This window comes from Nicotiana attenuata, unplaced genomic scaffold, assembly GCF_001879085.1.
Source record: "Nicotiana attenuata strain UT unplaced genomic scaffold, NIATTr2, whole genome shotgun sequence".
Taxonomy (NCBI): domain Eukaryota; kingdom Viridiplantae; phylum Streptophyta; class Magnoliopsida; order Solanales; family Solanaceae; genus Nicotiana; species Nicotiana attenuata.
The window spans coordinates 126,644-141,498 of record NW_017672333.1 but is presented as its reverse complement, the minus strand read 5'-3'; the positions used below and the strand labels follow the sequence as shown (position 1 = coordinate 141,498).

Genomic DNA, 14,855 nt, shown 5'->3' with positions numbered 1-14,855 from the left:
TAGACTGTCTATATCACATCCCTTGGGTACGACCCTTTACTAAACCCGTGAACACGAAATACTTTGTTCGCCGGACTGCCCTATATTCCAAGGTCGCACTCAATTTAAAAACAGACCCAAATTTATAAGTAGCGGGCAACTCATACTGGAAGACACTTTAAGAGTATCAGGATGAAAAAATCACTCATGAGACGTAATAACATTAAAAATTCAAACAATTAAGAACCACAATATATTTTTTACTTTGTATCTTTCTATTTTTCACAATAAGCTATTGCATTTTCTCAAAAGTTATAGTTTCTGAATATTTCAGGGAAAATGAACCCCACATGAATATCCCAATGTCAGAGAGTGCGATTTCTACGTGGAAAATTGATGGATAATAGAAGATACTAAAGTGATTTATCTAACCCTTGATGTTAATGAATAAATTATAAAGCTAATAATTAAATGAAGGTGTCGATGTTTTCTGCTGGCCAATTAAGGAATAATATTACATGTCAGAAATGATAACATTGTCTCTTTAGTTGTCACCGACCAACATATGACATTATAACAAACACAAGGGATGACTAGATTCTGCTCTTTGTTTATGAATAGTGACCTCTCATTATAATGAAGGGGTAGAGAAGGAGAAAAAACACTTGCACTTCCATAGCAATGGAAGCCATTACATATTGTCTCTAAATAAAAATAGCGGTATTTCGGTAAAGAGCTTAATTTTTATGTACGGTGGTGTAAAAAATATTTATGCAATCAGATCACTTAAAAAATAATTATAAGTAACTCTATTAATAACAATGATCGGTGATGTAGAAGAAATGGTAAGTAAGTATACAGATTAAATCACATTGATAGTATAACGAAATCATTACACTATCATTGTATATAACTTAAAATTAAATTCTTATGCGTTGAGGTGATGTAATAGTTGTTAGAACATGAGCAGCGGAAGCAAGCATATAAACCAGGTATCAAATACATGTAAACTAGACAATGCTATAATTACTAGATTAGAAGCACATCTCTTGAAATCGTAGCACAAATCCTCCACACAGCAAGAATTCAGGGCTGCAGTCTTTCGCTATGGTCCTAGTAAGACCTTGAAAGAATTTGCTTTGAGTGGGCAAGAACAATACAACTCTAAAAGGTGAGTTATTGGGTGAAAAAAGTCTTCCTTAAGTAGACACATTTTAAGCCAAAAATAGGGCTCCAAAAACGTGTAGGATTCTACTTTCATAAGTAGAATCCTACTCTAACTCTACCAAATGACTTTTTTCCCAAGTCACTTTCTACCCAAGTCGGTCCAGGTTTTTACTAGGTATGGCAGGGACCACAAAAACAATAAGAGGCTACTAATTTTAGTATTAATTCGAAATTTGCATGAATTAATTCTTACTATAATTAATTGCAGTTTATTCAATTAAAAAACTGCAATTGAACTCTTATGAATTTTGAAAATTCACTAACACTTATTTTAACTACCCGTGTTAAGATCCCAAATACCAGCTAATTAAATCCTATATAATTCCGCTTAAACTATTTCATGTGACGGATACAAAATCCACCGGCTGGGTTTTCACATGAAAACTTATAAGCTTACGTAAAGGGGTATTATCAAACTCAAAACCAAGTCATGGATTCTATCAACTAATTATCATTTCACAAATGCTATTCGTTATTGTCCAATCTATTAGGCATACACTAACTCTGAATAGAGTTGTACCTTTTGATAAATCAAAACAATAAATAATTCACATTGATCATAATAATTATATCAAGATTAGGAGTATAAGCTCATTTAATGAATTTAGAGAAAATATTATATATATATATATATATATATATATATATATATATATATATATATATATATATATATATATTGAGTAAAAAAACATATTTTCTCTGCTTGGTCCGTTCAATATACACTAAGTATACTAGCACAAGAAGTCGGAGTAAACCCACTCCCATAATCAAGACAAATTATACTATAATCTTGTGCTACAATCATCAAGATATTTTGCCTAATAATATCTTTGGTTGTGAACATAGTTTATTAATTACGAGAACCGACAATTTAATTTTCTGTGCATGAGCTAAGACTCCATACACTAAATTGTCTATTACATAACTAAAAGGACACACATGTAACAAATGATCTATTTAAAATAGTACTTTATTGAATTGAATAAATTAAATAAACAATTGTTCCATAAAGAATAAAATAAAATATTATATCTAAACCGCATGGTTAATAGTATATCCCAACAATAGTTTGTAAAGAGTTTATAGTAATGTCTATGTATTCTTCTGTGAGTTGTTAACGAATAGGGAGGCGTCTGTTCTAACTCTAGTTTCTAGATGTTTAAATAAAGGAAAAAATTGTCCGTAATTTGTTGTATGAATTTTCCTTGTTTAAATAACTTATGAGTAAGATTGTGATGTTTTCAATGGAAACTGAAATTCTTGTACCTATATAACCCAAAAAAAACACTGACCAGTTGAGCCTATAATAATTTTGGGATCTAGCAAGCAGGGCCAGTTTCAAACTTTTAATCCATCTCCTCTTTAAGTAGATGTGAATTTGAATTCAACATAGATAAAATAGCTAAATACAACCAAGCTTGACTTTGCGCCAATGAGTTTGTTTCCCTATGGTTTTGAATTTTGATTATTATGATCACTAAAGTTAGAGAAAGCATTTCCACAATATCAACTAATGAATATAGTTTGTTCATGTTATGGCCTAATTTACACCATCTTCTATTCTGATAAGACAAGCTTGCCTATCTGAATGGATTCACAATTGAAGTGGAGCTATGAATATTACCATAGCCTTGACTCCATTGTTCACTTGTTGCAGACTTCTTAATTAAGATCTCATATATCTCCTCTGTTCTTGTTTTTGATTAGGTTGTGTACTTGATGATTTCATAGTGATTCATGCCCCAACAAGACACAGTTTCTTCCCCACCTATAGCATAAAAGATAAAAAGAAGGAATTAGAGAACTTCCATCTCACAAACAATCTCCTTCATTTACAAGAGCTTGGAGGTGTCAATCTGTGTAAGCCATTCACCTTTGGACTGAAAGACAATCTGTAGATACGTCAAGGTAAGTAAACAAAACAAATCTATCGATGTTCTACATATGAGCATCCACTTGCTGTTGAATTTAAGTTTCTGTCAGAAGAAACTAGAACTGCATCAGTGATCAAGGAAGTCACTCTTCTTTGATAATTGATGGTCCTTGTAGCCAGTTGAGGACACAACATTTTATCAAGAGACGAAAACGTTAACATTACCTAATTATACCAGTTTCCTGTTTGTTTATATGCTGTTGGGAAAACGATTAATCATCCAGATTTCAGAAACTTAAGTAAGCTTCATCAAGCAACATGATCATTACTTAAAATTCAATAGCAGTACTCTGCATCACCCTCTTCATTAATATTCCATTCGCTTGAGAATATTTTATGAAGCAAGAGTGTGAGCGTCGTCTATGCTTCTTTTTTTCTTGCAGCCTTCCAAAAATATGCGCCATATTAGAGCATTTGGGGGGAAAGGCATCCCAGTGATTAACTGCTCGGCTTCTCTCAAATAGCCATACCTAGCCAGCAAATCGACTGCAATAAGATAGTGATCTATCTCTGGTTCTACCCCATATTTCTCGTTCATCTGCTCAAACAATTCCATCCCCTCTTTCACTAAGCCAACGTGTCTACATGCTGAAAGCACAGCTATGAAAGCAACCTTATCAGGTTTAAGCCCTGTCATACCCATCTCCTTGAATTTCTCCAATGCCTCATATGCATAACCGTGCAGTCCAAGGGCTGAAACAATAGCCGTCCATGAGATCACATTTCTAGTCGTCATTTCATTGAAGATCTTGATCGAACTTGCAAGACTCCCACATTTTCCATACATATCAATCATGATATTGCGAACAAATGTGTCACAACGCTTAAAATCAGTCTTTACAATGAGGCCATGAAGGGAGCTACCTAGACCGAGGTTACAAAGCTTGGTGCACACACTAAAGAGGCTAACATACGTGTAATTATCGGGAGAGATCCTAGCTATCCGCATGTGTCCAAGAAGTTCAAAAACTTCTTCATAATCACCATTTCGAGAACAGGCTGCAATCAAAATATTCCAAGATATAGTATCCGGGTTTTCAAGGTCAGAAAACAACTCTTGAGTCTTATCAAATTGCCCGCATCGGTTATAAATGTTTGCGATCATATTGGCCGCGACAACAGGAAGTGGCATATCATAGGTAGTGACAAACCTTAGGGCATCAGCAACGGAACTATTTTTTGCATATGAAGAAATGAGACTGCTAGAGACGTAAGCATTATCAATGTAACCCATTTTTATTGACAAGGAATGGAGCTGAAGCACCTCAAATAGCGCACATGATTTCACAGCAATAGAAAATGAAAACTCAGTAGGACGATAATCTGAGTGAATCATCTGTTGAAGCAGCAAAATAGCATGAGAAGAGCTGTTGCTCGAGTAACCCAGCATCAAGGTGTTCCAAGAAACCACGTTCTTCTCGGATATTTCATCAAAGCAAAGATGAGCATCATCCAATTTATCACATTTAACATAAAAGTCGAGTAAAGCACTACCAATATATACATCAGATTCAAACTTTCTCTGGATTACTTTTGCATGGATGGACTCCCCAAGCAATCGATACTGCTGGCCAGTGCAGCAGTTTAGGACACTCACATATGTCATATCATTAGGCAAGACACCACTTGCACACATTTTCCTGAAAACAACCAGTGCTTTATCCGCTCTTTCACTCTTAGCCATTGCACCAACTATTGTATTCCACGATACAACATCCTTAACAGAAACACCCTCAAACATTTTCTCTGTCCTATCGATGCCAGAGCATTTTGCATACATGTTAATCAATGAATTACTCACTGAAACTGCAAAAACCAATCCATTTTTAACTACCAACCCATGTACTTGTTCCCCTAATATTAAATCAACTTCCCCAACAAAACCAGACAATAGGCCCAAGAAAGTGCTCTCAGAAGGAGCCATTTCACTCCGTATTAACTTCCTGAAAATAACCATGGCCTCTTCAACACATTCATACTGTCCAAGTAAGGATATCATACAATTCAAAGTCACCAAGTTCTTTTTAGGCATTTCATCAAAAATCTGCATAGCTTCATCTAAGCAACCTTGCCTTCCAAGTAAACCCAATAATGCAGTCCCTGTGAAAGCATCAACGTGAAAAAGTCCCAACTTTTCAGCCAACGCATACAATTGAAATCCTTGAATAATATCCAAAGACTCACAAGCCAAGAGCCCACCGAAAGTAAACTGAGTTAGTTCATATCCACAACTCCTCATCTCAGAAAACAACTTCCAAGCCTCAAATAAATTTCCATTCCGACTATAAGCACTAATCATTGTATTGTATGACACAACATTTCTCTTGAACATATTATCAAACACTTCGCGTGCTGCGCGTATATCCCCGAACGTAAAATACTTCGACATAATACTATTATGGGCCATAAAGGGTTGAGTTGCGTCTGGCCCCATTGTGATAGTGAGTGCGTGAATGGCCTTTGTTGCGTCGAGGGATTGAACCCCATGTGGTTCTTGAAGTAACTGAATGAGCCTAAGGTGTTTGATATTTTCTCCATGAGAAGAGTGGCGGGATAGAAGGTTTTCAGTTGAGGCTGAGAAGTGAAATTTTAGAGCATAAGAGAAATATTTTTGGATGTTAGAATGACTTGAAATCCTTGAGGACACTGAAGTGGCGTTCCTCATTTATTGGTAACCATGACTCTACAGCATAGGCTCAAATAAATCCTTTCTATTCAATACCTCATTATAAGCCGGAAAATACATGATATTCAATACCCATTCAAAGGGAAAGTGTTGAGGTCTTGTGCGTGCTTGGCAATGAGTTTGTTTACCCTAAATATTGGATAACAATTAAACTTATAAGGTGGTTTTAAGGGTACGTAATTTCACCTAATACTAATGATAAATGTATAGATTAACAATGGGAGTTGAGAATAAAATAAAGCAAACCGGTGTTGCAAAGAAATCAAGCTCTCGAGCTCGTATGCCCTCGAACAGGTTAATGCAAGAATAGTAAAAGATATAATAAGCTGATGAACAATTATATAAGCTAGAAAGTGTTGTATTGCTTTGATATTTGTGATGTAAGATGTGTACAAGATGATTAGGATCCCCTTTATATAGTATAGGAATCCTATTTATGGCACAATTCTAACTACGAAAGTAAATCCCGTGATTAACTAGATAGTCGCCCTTGATTTGATCTGTTCCGAGATTTACGCTATGATCTTCGGCCAGTCACGGATATCTCGCCTTTCCATTATTAAGCTTTGCTCGAATTCAGTCATATTTGGTCTCGATCGTTGCTGGCCTCGATCTCGACAGGCACCTCAATCCTTGGACTCGATACCTCGTTTTAGTGCTCCGGTATGATCCATTACGAGGCTAACCCTCGATGCACTTCCCTCGTCTCGATCAAATAGCACAAGCGGGTAGGCCCGGTTTTAACCGTATACAAATAGTCCCCTCGTTCCTTGAAATGTAATGAGAAGAAACAAATGTAACCTTCGATTTTGCACCTCGATCTATTATGACGTCAACCTCGTGACGTAATCGACGGAAGCGACCGAAACGTCCCGTCGGTACAGTTCCCAATATCATTAATGAGTGTCAGTTGGCGATCGGCCACCAGTGCCTTAGAACCATCGCCGTGAATCCTTAGATAGGTCTTCTTCTCACTTTCTCAAACTTTACTTTGAATTTTTCTTGTACTAATCTTCAAAATCCCTTTGAGTTCTTCAAGTCTATCCGCAAATCTTCAAAGCTTTTCACATCTTTTAAGCCTTCCCGTTCTGCACAGTCTCTTAGGCTTCGTTACCAACCCTTCCTCAAAGCACCAAACCTCATTCTCTTCTTCCTTCTTTCAACTTACAGAGATGGCAAAAACATCCAAAACCGTTCCTCAAAAGGAAAAAGCTTATTCATCGCGGCTGGCCGGCGATAAAATGCCGGTGGATCCTTGGCCTGAGGAGTGAGTTCCCGAGGGGGGTGTGATCTTACTTCCGACTTTAAAGTCGAGAAAACTTCCTCTGTTCCTGGCCGGTGTGAGCCAATGTCGAGATACATGTGCTCGATAACTAAGAGTGACCTTGAGCATGTCAAGAAAGACTGCAATTGGGATAAGAAAGAGGTGGTGATCCCGACCCTTGAGGAAGATATCACTACCCACGTGAATGGATTTCCAAGTGTTTACACTTACCCTTTCACGATGGGCCCTGTCGACCTCGTCATCCTCGACTTCTGCGGCTAATACCAAATAACCCTAGCTTAGATCCACCCTTCCTTCTAGCGGATTGTCCTTCTATTTCGATTTTTTGCGAGCAAAAAGGAAGGGACGCCCTTCACCCTCGACCACCTCATCAGGCTGTACAGTCCCCGTCTTTTTCGAGGTGGACTGATAAAGCTTCAGCGTCGGGCCACCAAGGTGTTGTTCTCGAGCATAGACGAGGACAAGGATCAAGGGTGGATGGGTCGATTCGTCCGAGTGAAGACTTCCGACCTAATTCCGCCCGAGAAGATGCCATTTCCAAAAAAGTGAAACATGAAGCGTAAGTTCAATTCTTCCTTTGGCTATTATTCATTGTTCATTTCCTTTACTTCTCCTCATCGACATTCTTTTCCATGGTGTAGCGGTCGCTTGGATGCCTGGTGTTGATACCCAATTTTTCCCTCACATATTTCAAATATACATATATACTTTCAAAATAGTGCATGAGCATCATCAAGTATTTTTCCTAATTTTCCATAATTTTTGAAGATTTTTTAATCAATTTATTCCCATATTTATTCTATAAATGATCATTAATTGCATCACAAATCATTTTTATGATAATTTTATCATCTAACTTCATCATTTATATCCATATTAAGCCTTCAATACTTTTTGATGCATTCATTATAGTTATATTTGCATCTTTAGGCTAAAATTGTATATTTTGCAATAATTGCCCTTATATACTTATGATTACTTTATTTATGCAAAAAATAACTTTTTATGCTTTTATAATTATAAATAATTGTTGTTAACCATTTTTATGTACAAATAATATTTTTACTATTTTATTTATCATTTTTACGAATTATTTTATTAATTAAAAATGGGTATTTAACTAATAGCCCTAAATTCCTATTTTTCCGACCTAACCCAATTACCCCAGCCCAACCACTCAAAATACTAGCCCAGTCCGCCCCAGCCCAAACCAAATAACCCCCCTAACCCAATACCCGTTATATACCCGACCCAAACCCCTTCCTTCAATCCCGGCCGTTGATCTCTTAAGATCAACGGCCCACATTCATCATACCCCTTTAAATTTACCTACCCTAACCCTAACTCCCCATTCCCTCCAAACCGCTGTCCTCAAACTCTCCCCTCTCCTCCTCTTCTGAAACCCTAGCGCCGTCACTCATAATCTCTTTCGATTCCAACCAGATATGGAATCAATCGGGGATTTCCTTACCTTAATGATCTTATCTCACTACTGGCTACTCAATTATGGTATTTTTTAGTATCTTGCCTAACATGGCAAGCTAATCTCTCCATTTTCAGACCAAATCTGGTTCGAATCCTCCCCTTTTCTCATATGTGCTCGTCTTCCCTCTCTTTATGTACGAATCTCTGAGATTTTCTCTGTTCTCACATGCCTTAAATATTAGGGTTTAGATCTTTTACAGATCTGTTTATATTTTTCTCATTTTTGTTTAAGAACTCCTTTATGTTCTTGCATGTCTATTTCTTTGTGATTTTCCATTAAAAGTTTTCTGCCTTTGCCCTAAAATTAGGGCATAGATCTTTTACGATCTGATCTGGTTCTATTTTTGGTTGAATATCTTCTTTAATGTTCCGTATACCTGTCAATGTGCATTTTATTGTGATTCTCGTGAATTCCCTGACTAATTTTGCTCGCCCAAAGTTAGGGCTCAGATCTTTTCAGATCTGTAATGGTTCCTTGATTTTGAGTATTTTCTCTTTAAGGTTTTCGTGTATCTATGTGCATCTATGTTATTCCTTTAGTTGTTCTTGACTAATTTACTTGCCTTACAAACTAGGGTTTCTTATTTCGCTTCTCTTACTGATTCTGTCTATAGCTACTTGCCTTAGTTGTTCCCAGACCTGTTTGATTACTGCTATTTCTGACTTGCCTTAATAATATTCTAAGTTTTCCTTAAATGATTTGATTGATTATTTTCGTGTTTGCGTACCCTAGACTAAGGCTATATAAACCCATCTCCTTTCCCTTTTAAGACAGACTGAAAATCAATATACTCTTATTGAAAACATAGGTTTTGGCTCTGTATTCTCTTTGCTCTCTCTCGTTTGATTCTGGTCTTGGCCGGCTGAAAGCCAAGGCCAAGTAATTCTGGGTTCTCGACTATTGTGGTGTTATTCTTGTTTTCTTGCCTAACTGGTGAGTGACTATCCTTTTTGTCATTTCATTCTTATGTATCCATGAACTGTGTTTACGATCAAGCAAGTTTAAAATCCATTCTGAGCATGATTCTACCACTTTTATGTTCCTATGATTTCTTTTAATCCTATAATCGATACTGTTAGTTCTGAGATTAGATATCTTTGAATAATAAGAATTCTCTTAGAGGCTAACTTAATGTCTTTTAACTTGTTTCATGTATGTTGTTTTGCTAGTTCTGAAATTGTCTTGAACTTAGCATCTTTAGGATAATATTAGTATGTACATCAGTTAATCAGTCCTGAGTCTTTACAAACTTGTATTGTTATTAAGCCTTTCTCTGTCATTCATGTGCCCTGATAACTTGCCTTCTAATGTGTTTTGCATCCATCGGAATTCATGTGAGTATCTGACTGTTTGCCTTAAGATATTGTCTAAATATTTTCTGTGATTGAACAAAGTTGTCCTAAAATGTTAGCATGTACACTTAGCCTAATTAGGCCTTTCAGACTTTAACTCATTAGATACTACGCATGAACAACTTAGCAAATCTTGCCAATTTGTCTTCTTAATGCAATTCTGCCTTTATATTTTGTGTTTTAAACTCTGTCATGATGACTTTTTCTAAAATCAAACCTGTTTTAAAACTTGTCCATTACCATTGTCTCCTTTTATATGCTGCTACTTTTAAACTCCTATTCTTAGGTCCTTTAGGTTCTATCCCTTCACTTTCCCAGTGTGAGCACTGCTCGGGGTCCATGTGAGACTCTTGTGAACTCTGACACACTGGGGTTTGGTTCCTAACCTCTTTTGAATAATTTTTGAGCATTTGGTCCTCTAGTGTGAGCATTGCTGTCCTTGAAGCCCTTGGGAACTTTGACACACTAGAGATCTGGATACTATGTGTGATTATTCTGTACCTGTGAAAGTGAGCCTTGGAGCTGCTGTGGTTTGAAGGCCTGGGTTGCCCCGGTGTATTTGGGTATGTTGTAGGCTCTCTATAGTCTATTTCATTATTATGTATTCCATTCATTAATCTGGTCTGTAATGATTTTGTAACAAACAACTCTTGGATATTTAGTAAAATCGGGAAGGATTTCTTATTTTCATTTGCTAAATCGGGTAGAAATCTTGCCTATAGGATTTCATTTGTGTTGTTTCATATCATGCTTACAAGTCCTATATTATGTTTACATACTAGAGATCCTGCCTATAGGATTGACGTTATGATTTGTTGAGAATCCTGTCTTTAGGTGTATCAATTTGTCCAATAAACGTGTATTAGCAATCATGCCTATAGGATCAATATTTGGCTTAATTGTTTTTTTTGGCTCAATGTGTATAAATTCCTGCTCATATACTGCTCAATTCTATAAATCATGCCAATAGGATTAAAATTAGCTCATGCTAGAAATCATGCCTACGGGATTAAAAATCAGTTCAAGGTTAGAAATCATGACTATAGGATTAAAGTCAGAAATCATGTCTATGGGATTAAAACCAATTCAAACCTAGAAATCATGCCTATAGGATAATAATCATCACACTCGTAGAAGTCATGCCTATAAGATTCTATTAACTGATTCGGAATTTGATTATCACTGCCAATCACTTAGACAACATGCCTATAGGATTGAACAATAATTCTGGACTTATGATTGTGATTTACTGTTATTCATCAACGCATGAAACGCCCACATATTGCATTGAATTAAAGTCACTAGACAAATATGCGTAGGCCCTAACACTCGCATTAAGAACCGACTCTACATACTAGTGCTCGCATGTTCATCACATAGATATCCTGCCCATAGGACTCCAAGATTAATAAAGCCTGCTAAATCAGTTGCGTGCATTTGCTGTTTACATGCGGAGGTTAATGCTGTCTCACCTCCTTTTCCTACCCTCGAAGAGGGTATAAGGGAGTTTTTTCAATTTAAGTGACATAAATCGAAATGGAATTATTTTATTTAATTTTCGGAGTCTCCACTTGGGATAGTTTATTTGGTGTCCCAAAATCCAAAATCGGGGAAATCGAATTTATTTAAAAGTCTGCGAAACCAGAAATTCTAGATAAGGAATTTTGTTAACCCGGGAGAAGGTGTTAGGCATTCCCGGGTTCCGTGGTTCTAGCACGGTCTCTTTAACTATTAATAATTGGCCTAATTATCTGATCAATTACATGTTTTAAACCTAGTACATTTTTATCCCTTATAAAAACGCTTTTAATAATTTTAACCGCTTTTAGGATTTATGGAATTATTTCCTGAACAAGTTACGATTGTCGTACACTTGTTTGTTTTGGAAGCACATCGTGAACCACGCTACATGAAATGCACCCGTGATTCACGACATGTTTGTTTTATTAATATTCGAAGTTGTTATGATCGGGCTACATGAAATGCACCCCCGATTTTGGGAATTAGGTATCATGACTATGCCACGGGAACCGTACCCATAGCCACGATGATTTATTATAAAACACGCCTAAAGCAAACTACGAATATTTTTAAAACATTTTCTATACTAAATTAATATTAATGTAAGGGCCATAGGTTATGGGTTTTGTTTGTATATGGCACGCCTCAATTATATTTTAACAAGGTTTTAATCCTAATTTGAAGTTCCAAACTAAGAATGTTTTAATCAAAGACAAACTTAAAGTGTGAACGGCTAGGCTTTTAAATCACTTTTAAAAAGGAGTTTTGGGCCAGCAATGGCTCACTACTTAATTAAATCAGCTCTGAAAGTTGTATTTTGGCTCAGGATTTGGTCCAGTAGAAAAGAACCCCAAGTCCCTTCGCCCCTACTGGAATTTTAATCAGGTTTGCCCACATTGGGCTGATATCAGGCGGGCCCAGTTATGGTTATCTAACATCTGGGCCTGTCTACCTTTATGCTCTAAAGCTAGCCAAATTTGCACATTTACCACAATTATATCTCAATTTGCTTTTAAGTAAAGAAATCAGCATTTAAATATCAAACACAATTCTAATTGAAGATCAGTTACATGAGTTGCAAGGAAAAAAAATGAGCGTGTATACTGTTATTCACCAGGGAAGTCTATAATAAATCAAAGTTGTTGGGCTTAGCGCCCAGGCTCATTCACCTGGGCCCAGACTTGCTTAGGTGATTCCCACATTGGGCCTTATTGCAAGTCTGGCCCAACTTGTGTTATGATCAAACAGATGTGCAGTAATAAGCTATGTTTATTACAAAGGAATTCTACTATTGTGAACCTAAACTAATAATCGAACTCAATTAAATTTGAAACCAGAAAATTCTAACAGTCCATTTTCACTGCTGAAAGTCCATGAATTTATAATATATTCCTAAGTATAACTAGAACATCTAAAAAGAAAGGAAAGGAATTTCTTTTAAGTAAAAAGAGCAGAATTCTTCAAGCCTTTCCACTGCCATCAAAATCCTTCAACCAGCTTCAACTTGCAAGAAATCAGCTATAGAGTTGTTTCTCACAAGTGAGCATTTCAAACTCCAGCCCTGAGATTGCTTGGCCTTATTACCACTCACATGCCAAAACAGCAAAGATAAAGTGCAGATTTCAGTATATATAGAGATGCATTAACTAGTACATTTTTTACCTAAATGATGAACAATCAGAAAGATATAGAGAGGAGACCATTTCAGCAATTGAATGTCCATTTTTGAAGCAATCAAATCTACTACATTCATACTAAAACAATCAAACATCACACGGAAAAACTCATTCATTATACACATTCATTGCAAACTTTCTGATGTTGTATCACCTCAAAACAAACAATACATGGGGGGAGTTGGGATTAGTACCTTGTAGCAGCAAAAACAAACAGTGAACAAGGTGGAATACTAGTCAGAATTTTTAGGAAAGAACAGCCAAACAAAAACCCAGTAGCAACAGTAAAACCAAACAGCAAAAGCAACCCAAAATGCTACCCAGAAATTCAACCAAAGAACCAGCTTTAAAACAGAAAATCCCAGCTAAAGAAACTAGTTTTCAGAGTATTTTTGTGTTCATCTTGGTATTTTGTAGAATCAGTATCTATTTTAGAGCAATAGATCTGTGTTTTCAGGACTTTTGTGTAGAGAATGCTAATGATTGTGTGTCTGTGAATGAGGGAATGTTTTCCTTTTATAGATTGCACAAAAAGACATCAAAAAGGAATATTCTAACCTAAAATTCTGAAAATCAGAATAGTACAGCATCTTAGCAGGGGATAAAATGTCCAGCTGTCCATTTTCAGCATCTTTTTTAAATCAATTTGGACAGCTGGTACGCTTCTAGAACTTTCTTCCTTTAGATATTTTATTTTTAATAAGGTTCTGCAATCCCCTAAGTTTTTTTTTAGTCCCTAGAAGTCCTAAAGGTTAACAAACCAAGGCAAACAAAACAAAAATCAAAAGATCAAAGTTTCAAAATGCCTAACAGAATCATGCTGGAACTGAAACCTAAAAGCTAGATTAATCAGTGAATAGAAACGCTTACCTAAATAAATCAAACAAGAGCATGAATTTTTAAATAAACATAGATGGTAAACAAAAAAATACATACGAACCCTAACTAGACTAATTTCATGCTACTGAAGATAAATCCTAAATACTAAAATGCTGAAGTTTCAATTGCCCTAATGAACAAACAAATAGGTAGAACCAAAAGCTATGAACAACAGAAAATAAAAACCTAAACATGGTAAAATTAAAACATGCGGCCAAAATCAAACAAGTAACATGCAGAAGAGAAAAAAAACAAGAAACAAAATCAAACAAAAAGAAAGAAAAGAAAGAAAATTTACCTACACTTTCCTTTTCAATACTGGAACCACTATGTACTCGATCAAACTTCACAAGGCAAACTTGAACTACCATTAATCGAATGCTCTTAACAAGAATAGTCGACTAATGGATGCTTTGGGTTCATTTGACCAACAAATTGACCAAGAAAAGAAGAAAGGAAAATTTAGGGTTTTTTTAATGGAATCTTAGATTTAAAATTCGACAAGATTGGGGGTGATTCGAGGGGAACCATGGGGATATTTGGGAAGAGGAGGAAGGGGGGATTGTATGGTGTGAATTTGGTGGCATTTGGGTGACTTAGGGTTTTGAGGTTCCGAATTTCGATCTAAGATTCGAAGCTTTTGGTAGGGATTCGAAGGGAACCGTTTGGGAATTCAGAATGAGGAGAGGACGGGGATTATGGGGTGTTGATTTGGTGGTATTTGGAGCACCGGAACCGCCGTGAGGCGATTTCCGGTGGTGGTTGGCGGCGGAAACGGTGAGGGNGCTTGGGCTTTGGGAGCCCCTCCGGAGTCTGTACACACCCCCA

General features: G+C 36.5%; 1 protein-coding gene across 1 annotated transcript; it reads right to left on the bottom strand.

Moving 5' to 3' along the window:
* Positions 1 to 2,621: 2,621 nt before the first annotated feature.
* LOC109212794 (pentatricopeptide repeat-containing protein At3g58590) lies at positions 2,622 to 5,901 on the bottom strand. The gene is made up of 2 exons (XM_019376473.1): positions 3,083 to 5,901; positions 2,622 to 2,977 (listed from the first exon to the last, which is right to left on the bottom strand). Exon 1 carries the CDS (start codon positions 5,805 to 5,807, stop codon positions 3,477 to 3,479), a length of 2,331 nt encoding a protein of 776 aa, XP_019232018.1. The 5' UTR covers positions 5,808 to 5,901; the 3' UTR covers positions 2,622 to 2,977; positions 3,083 to 3,476.
* Between the last annotated feature and the right edge of the window lie 8,954 nt (positions 5,902 to 14,855).

What these genes read in the sequence shown, in the direction of transcription:
- LOC109212794 (XM_019376473.1), bottom strand. Translation starts at nt 5,807, where the DNA reads ATGAGGAACGCCACTTCAGTGTCCTCAAGGATTTCAAGTCATTCTAAC.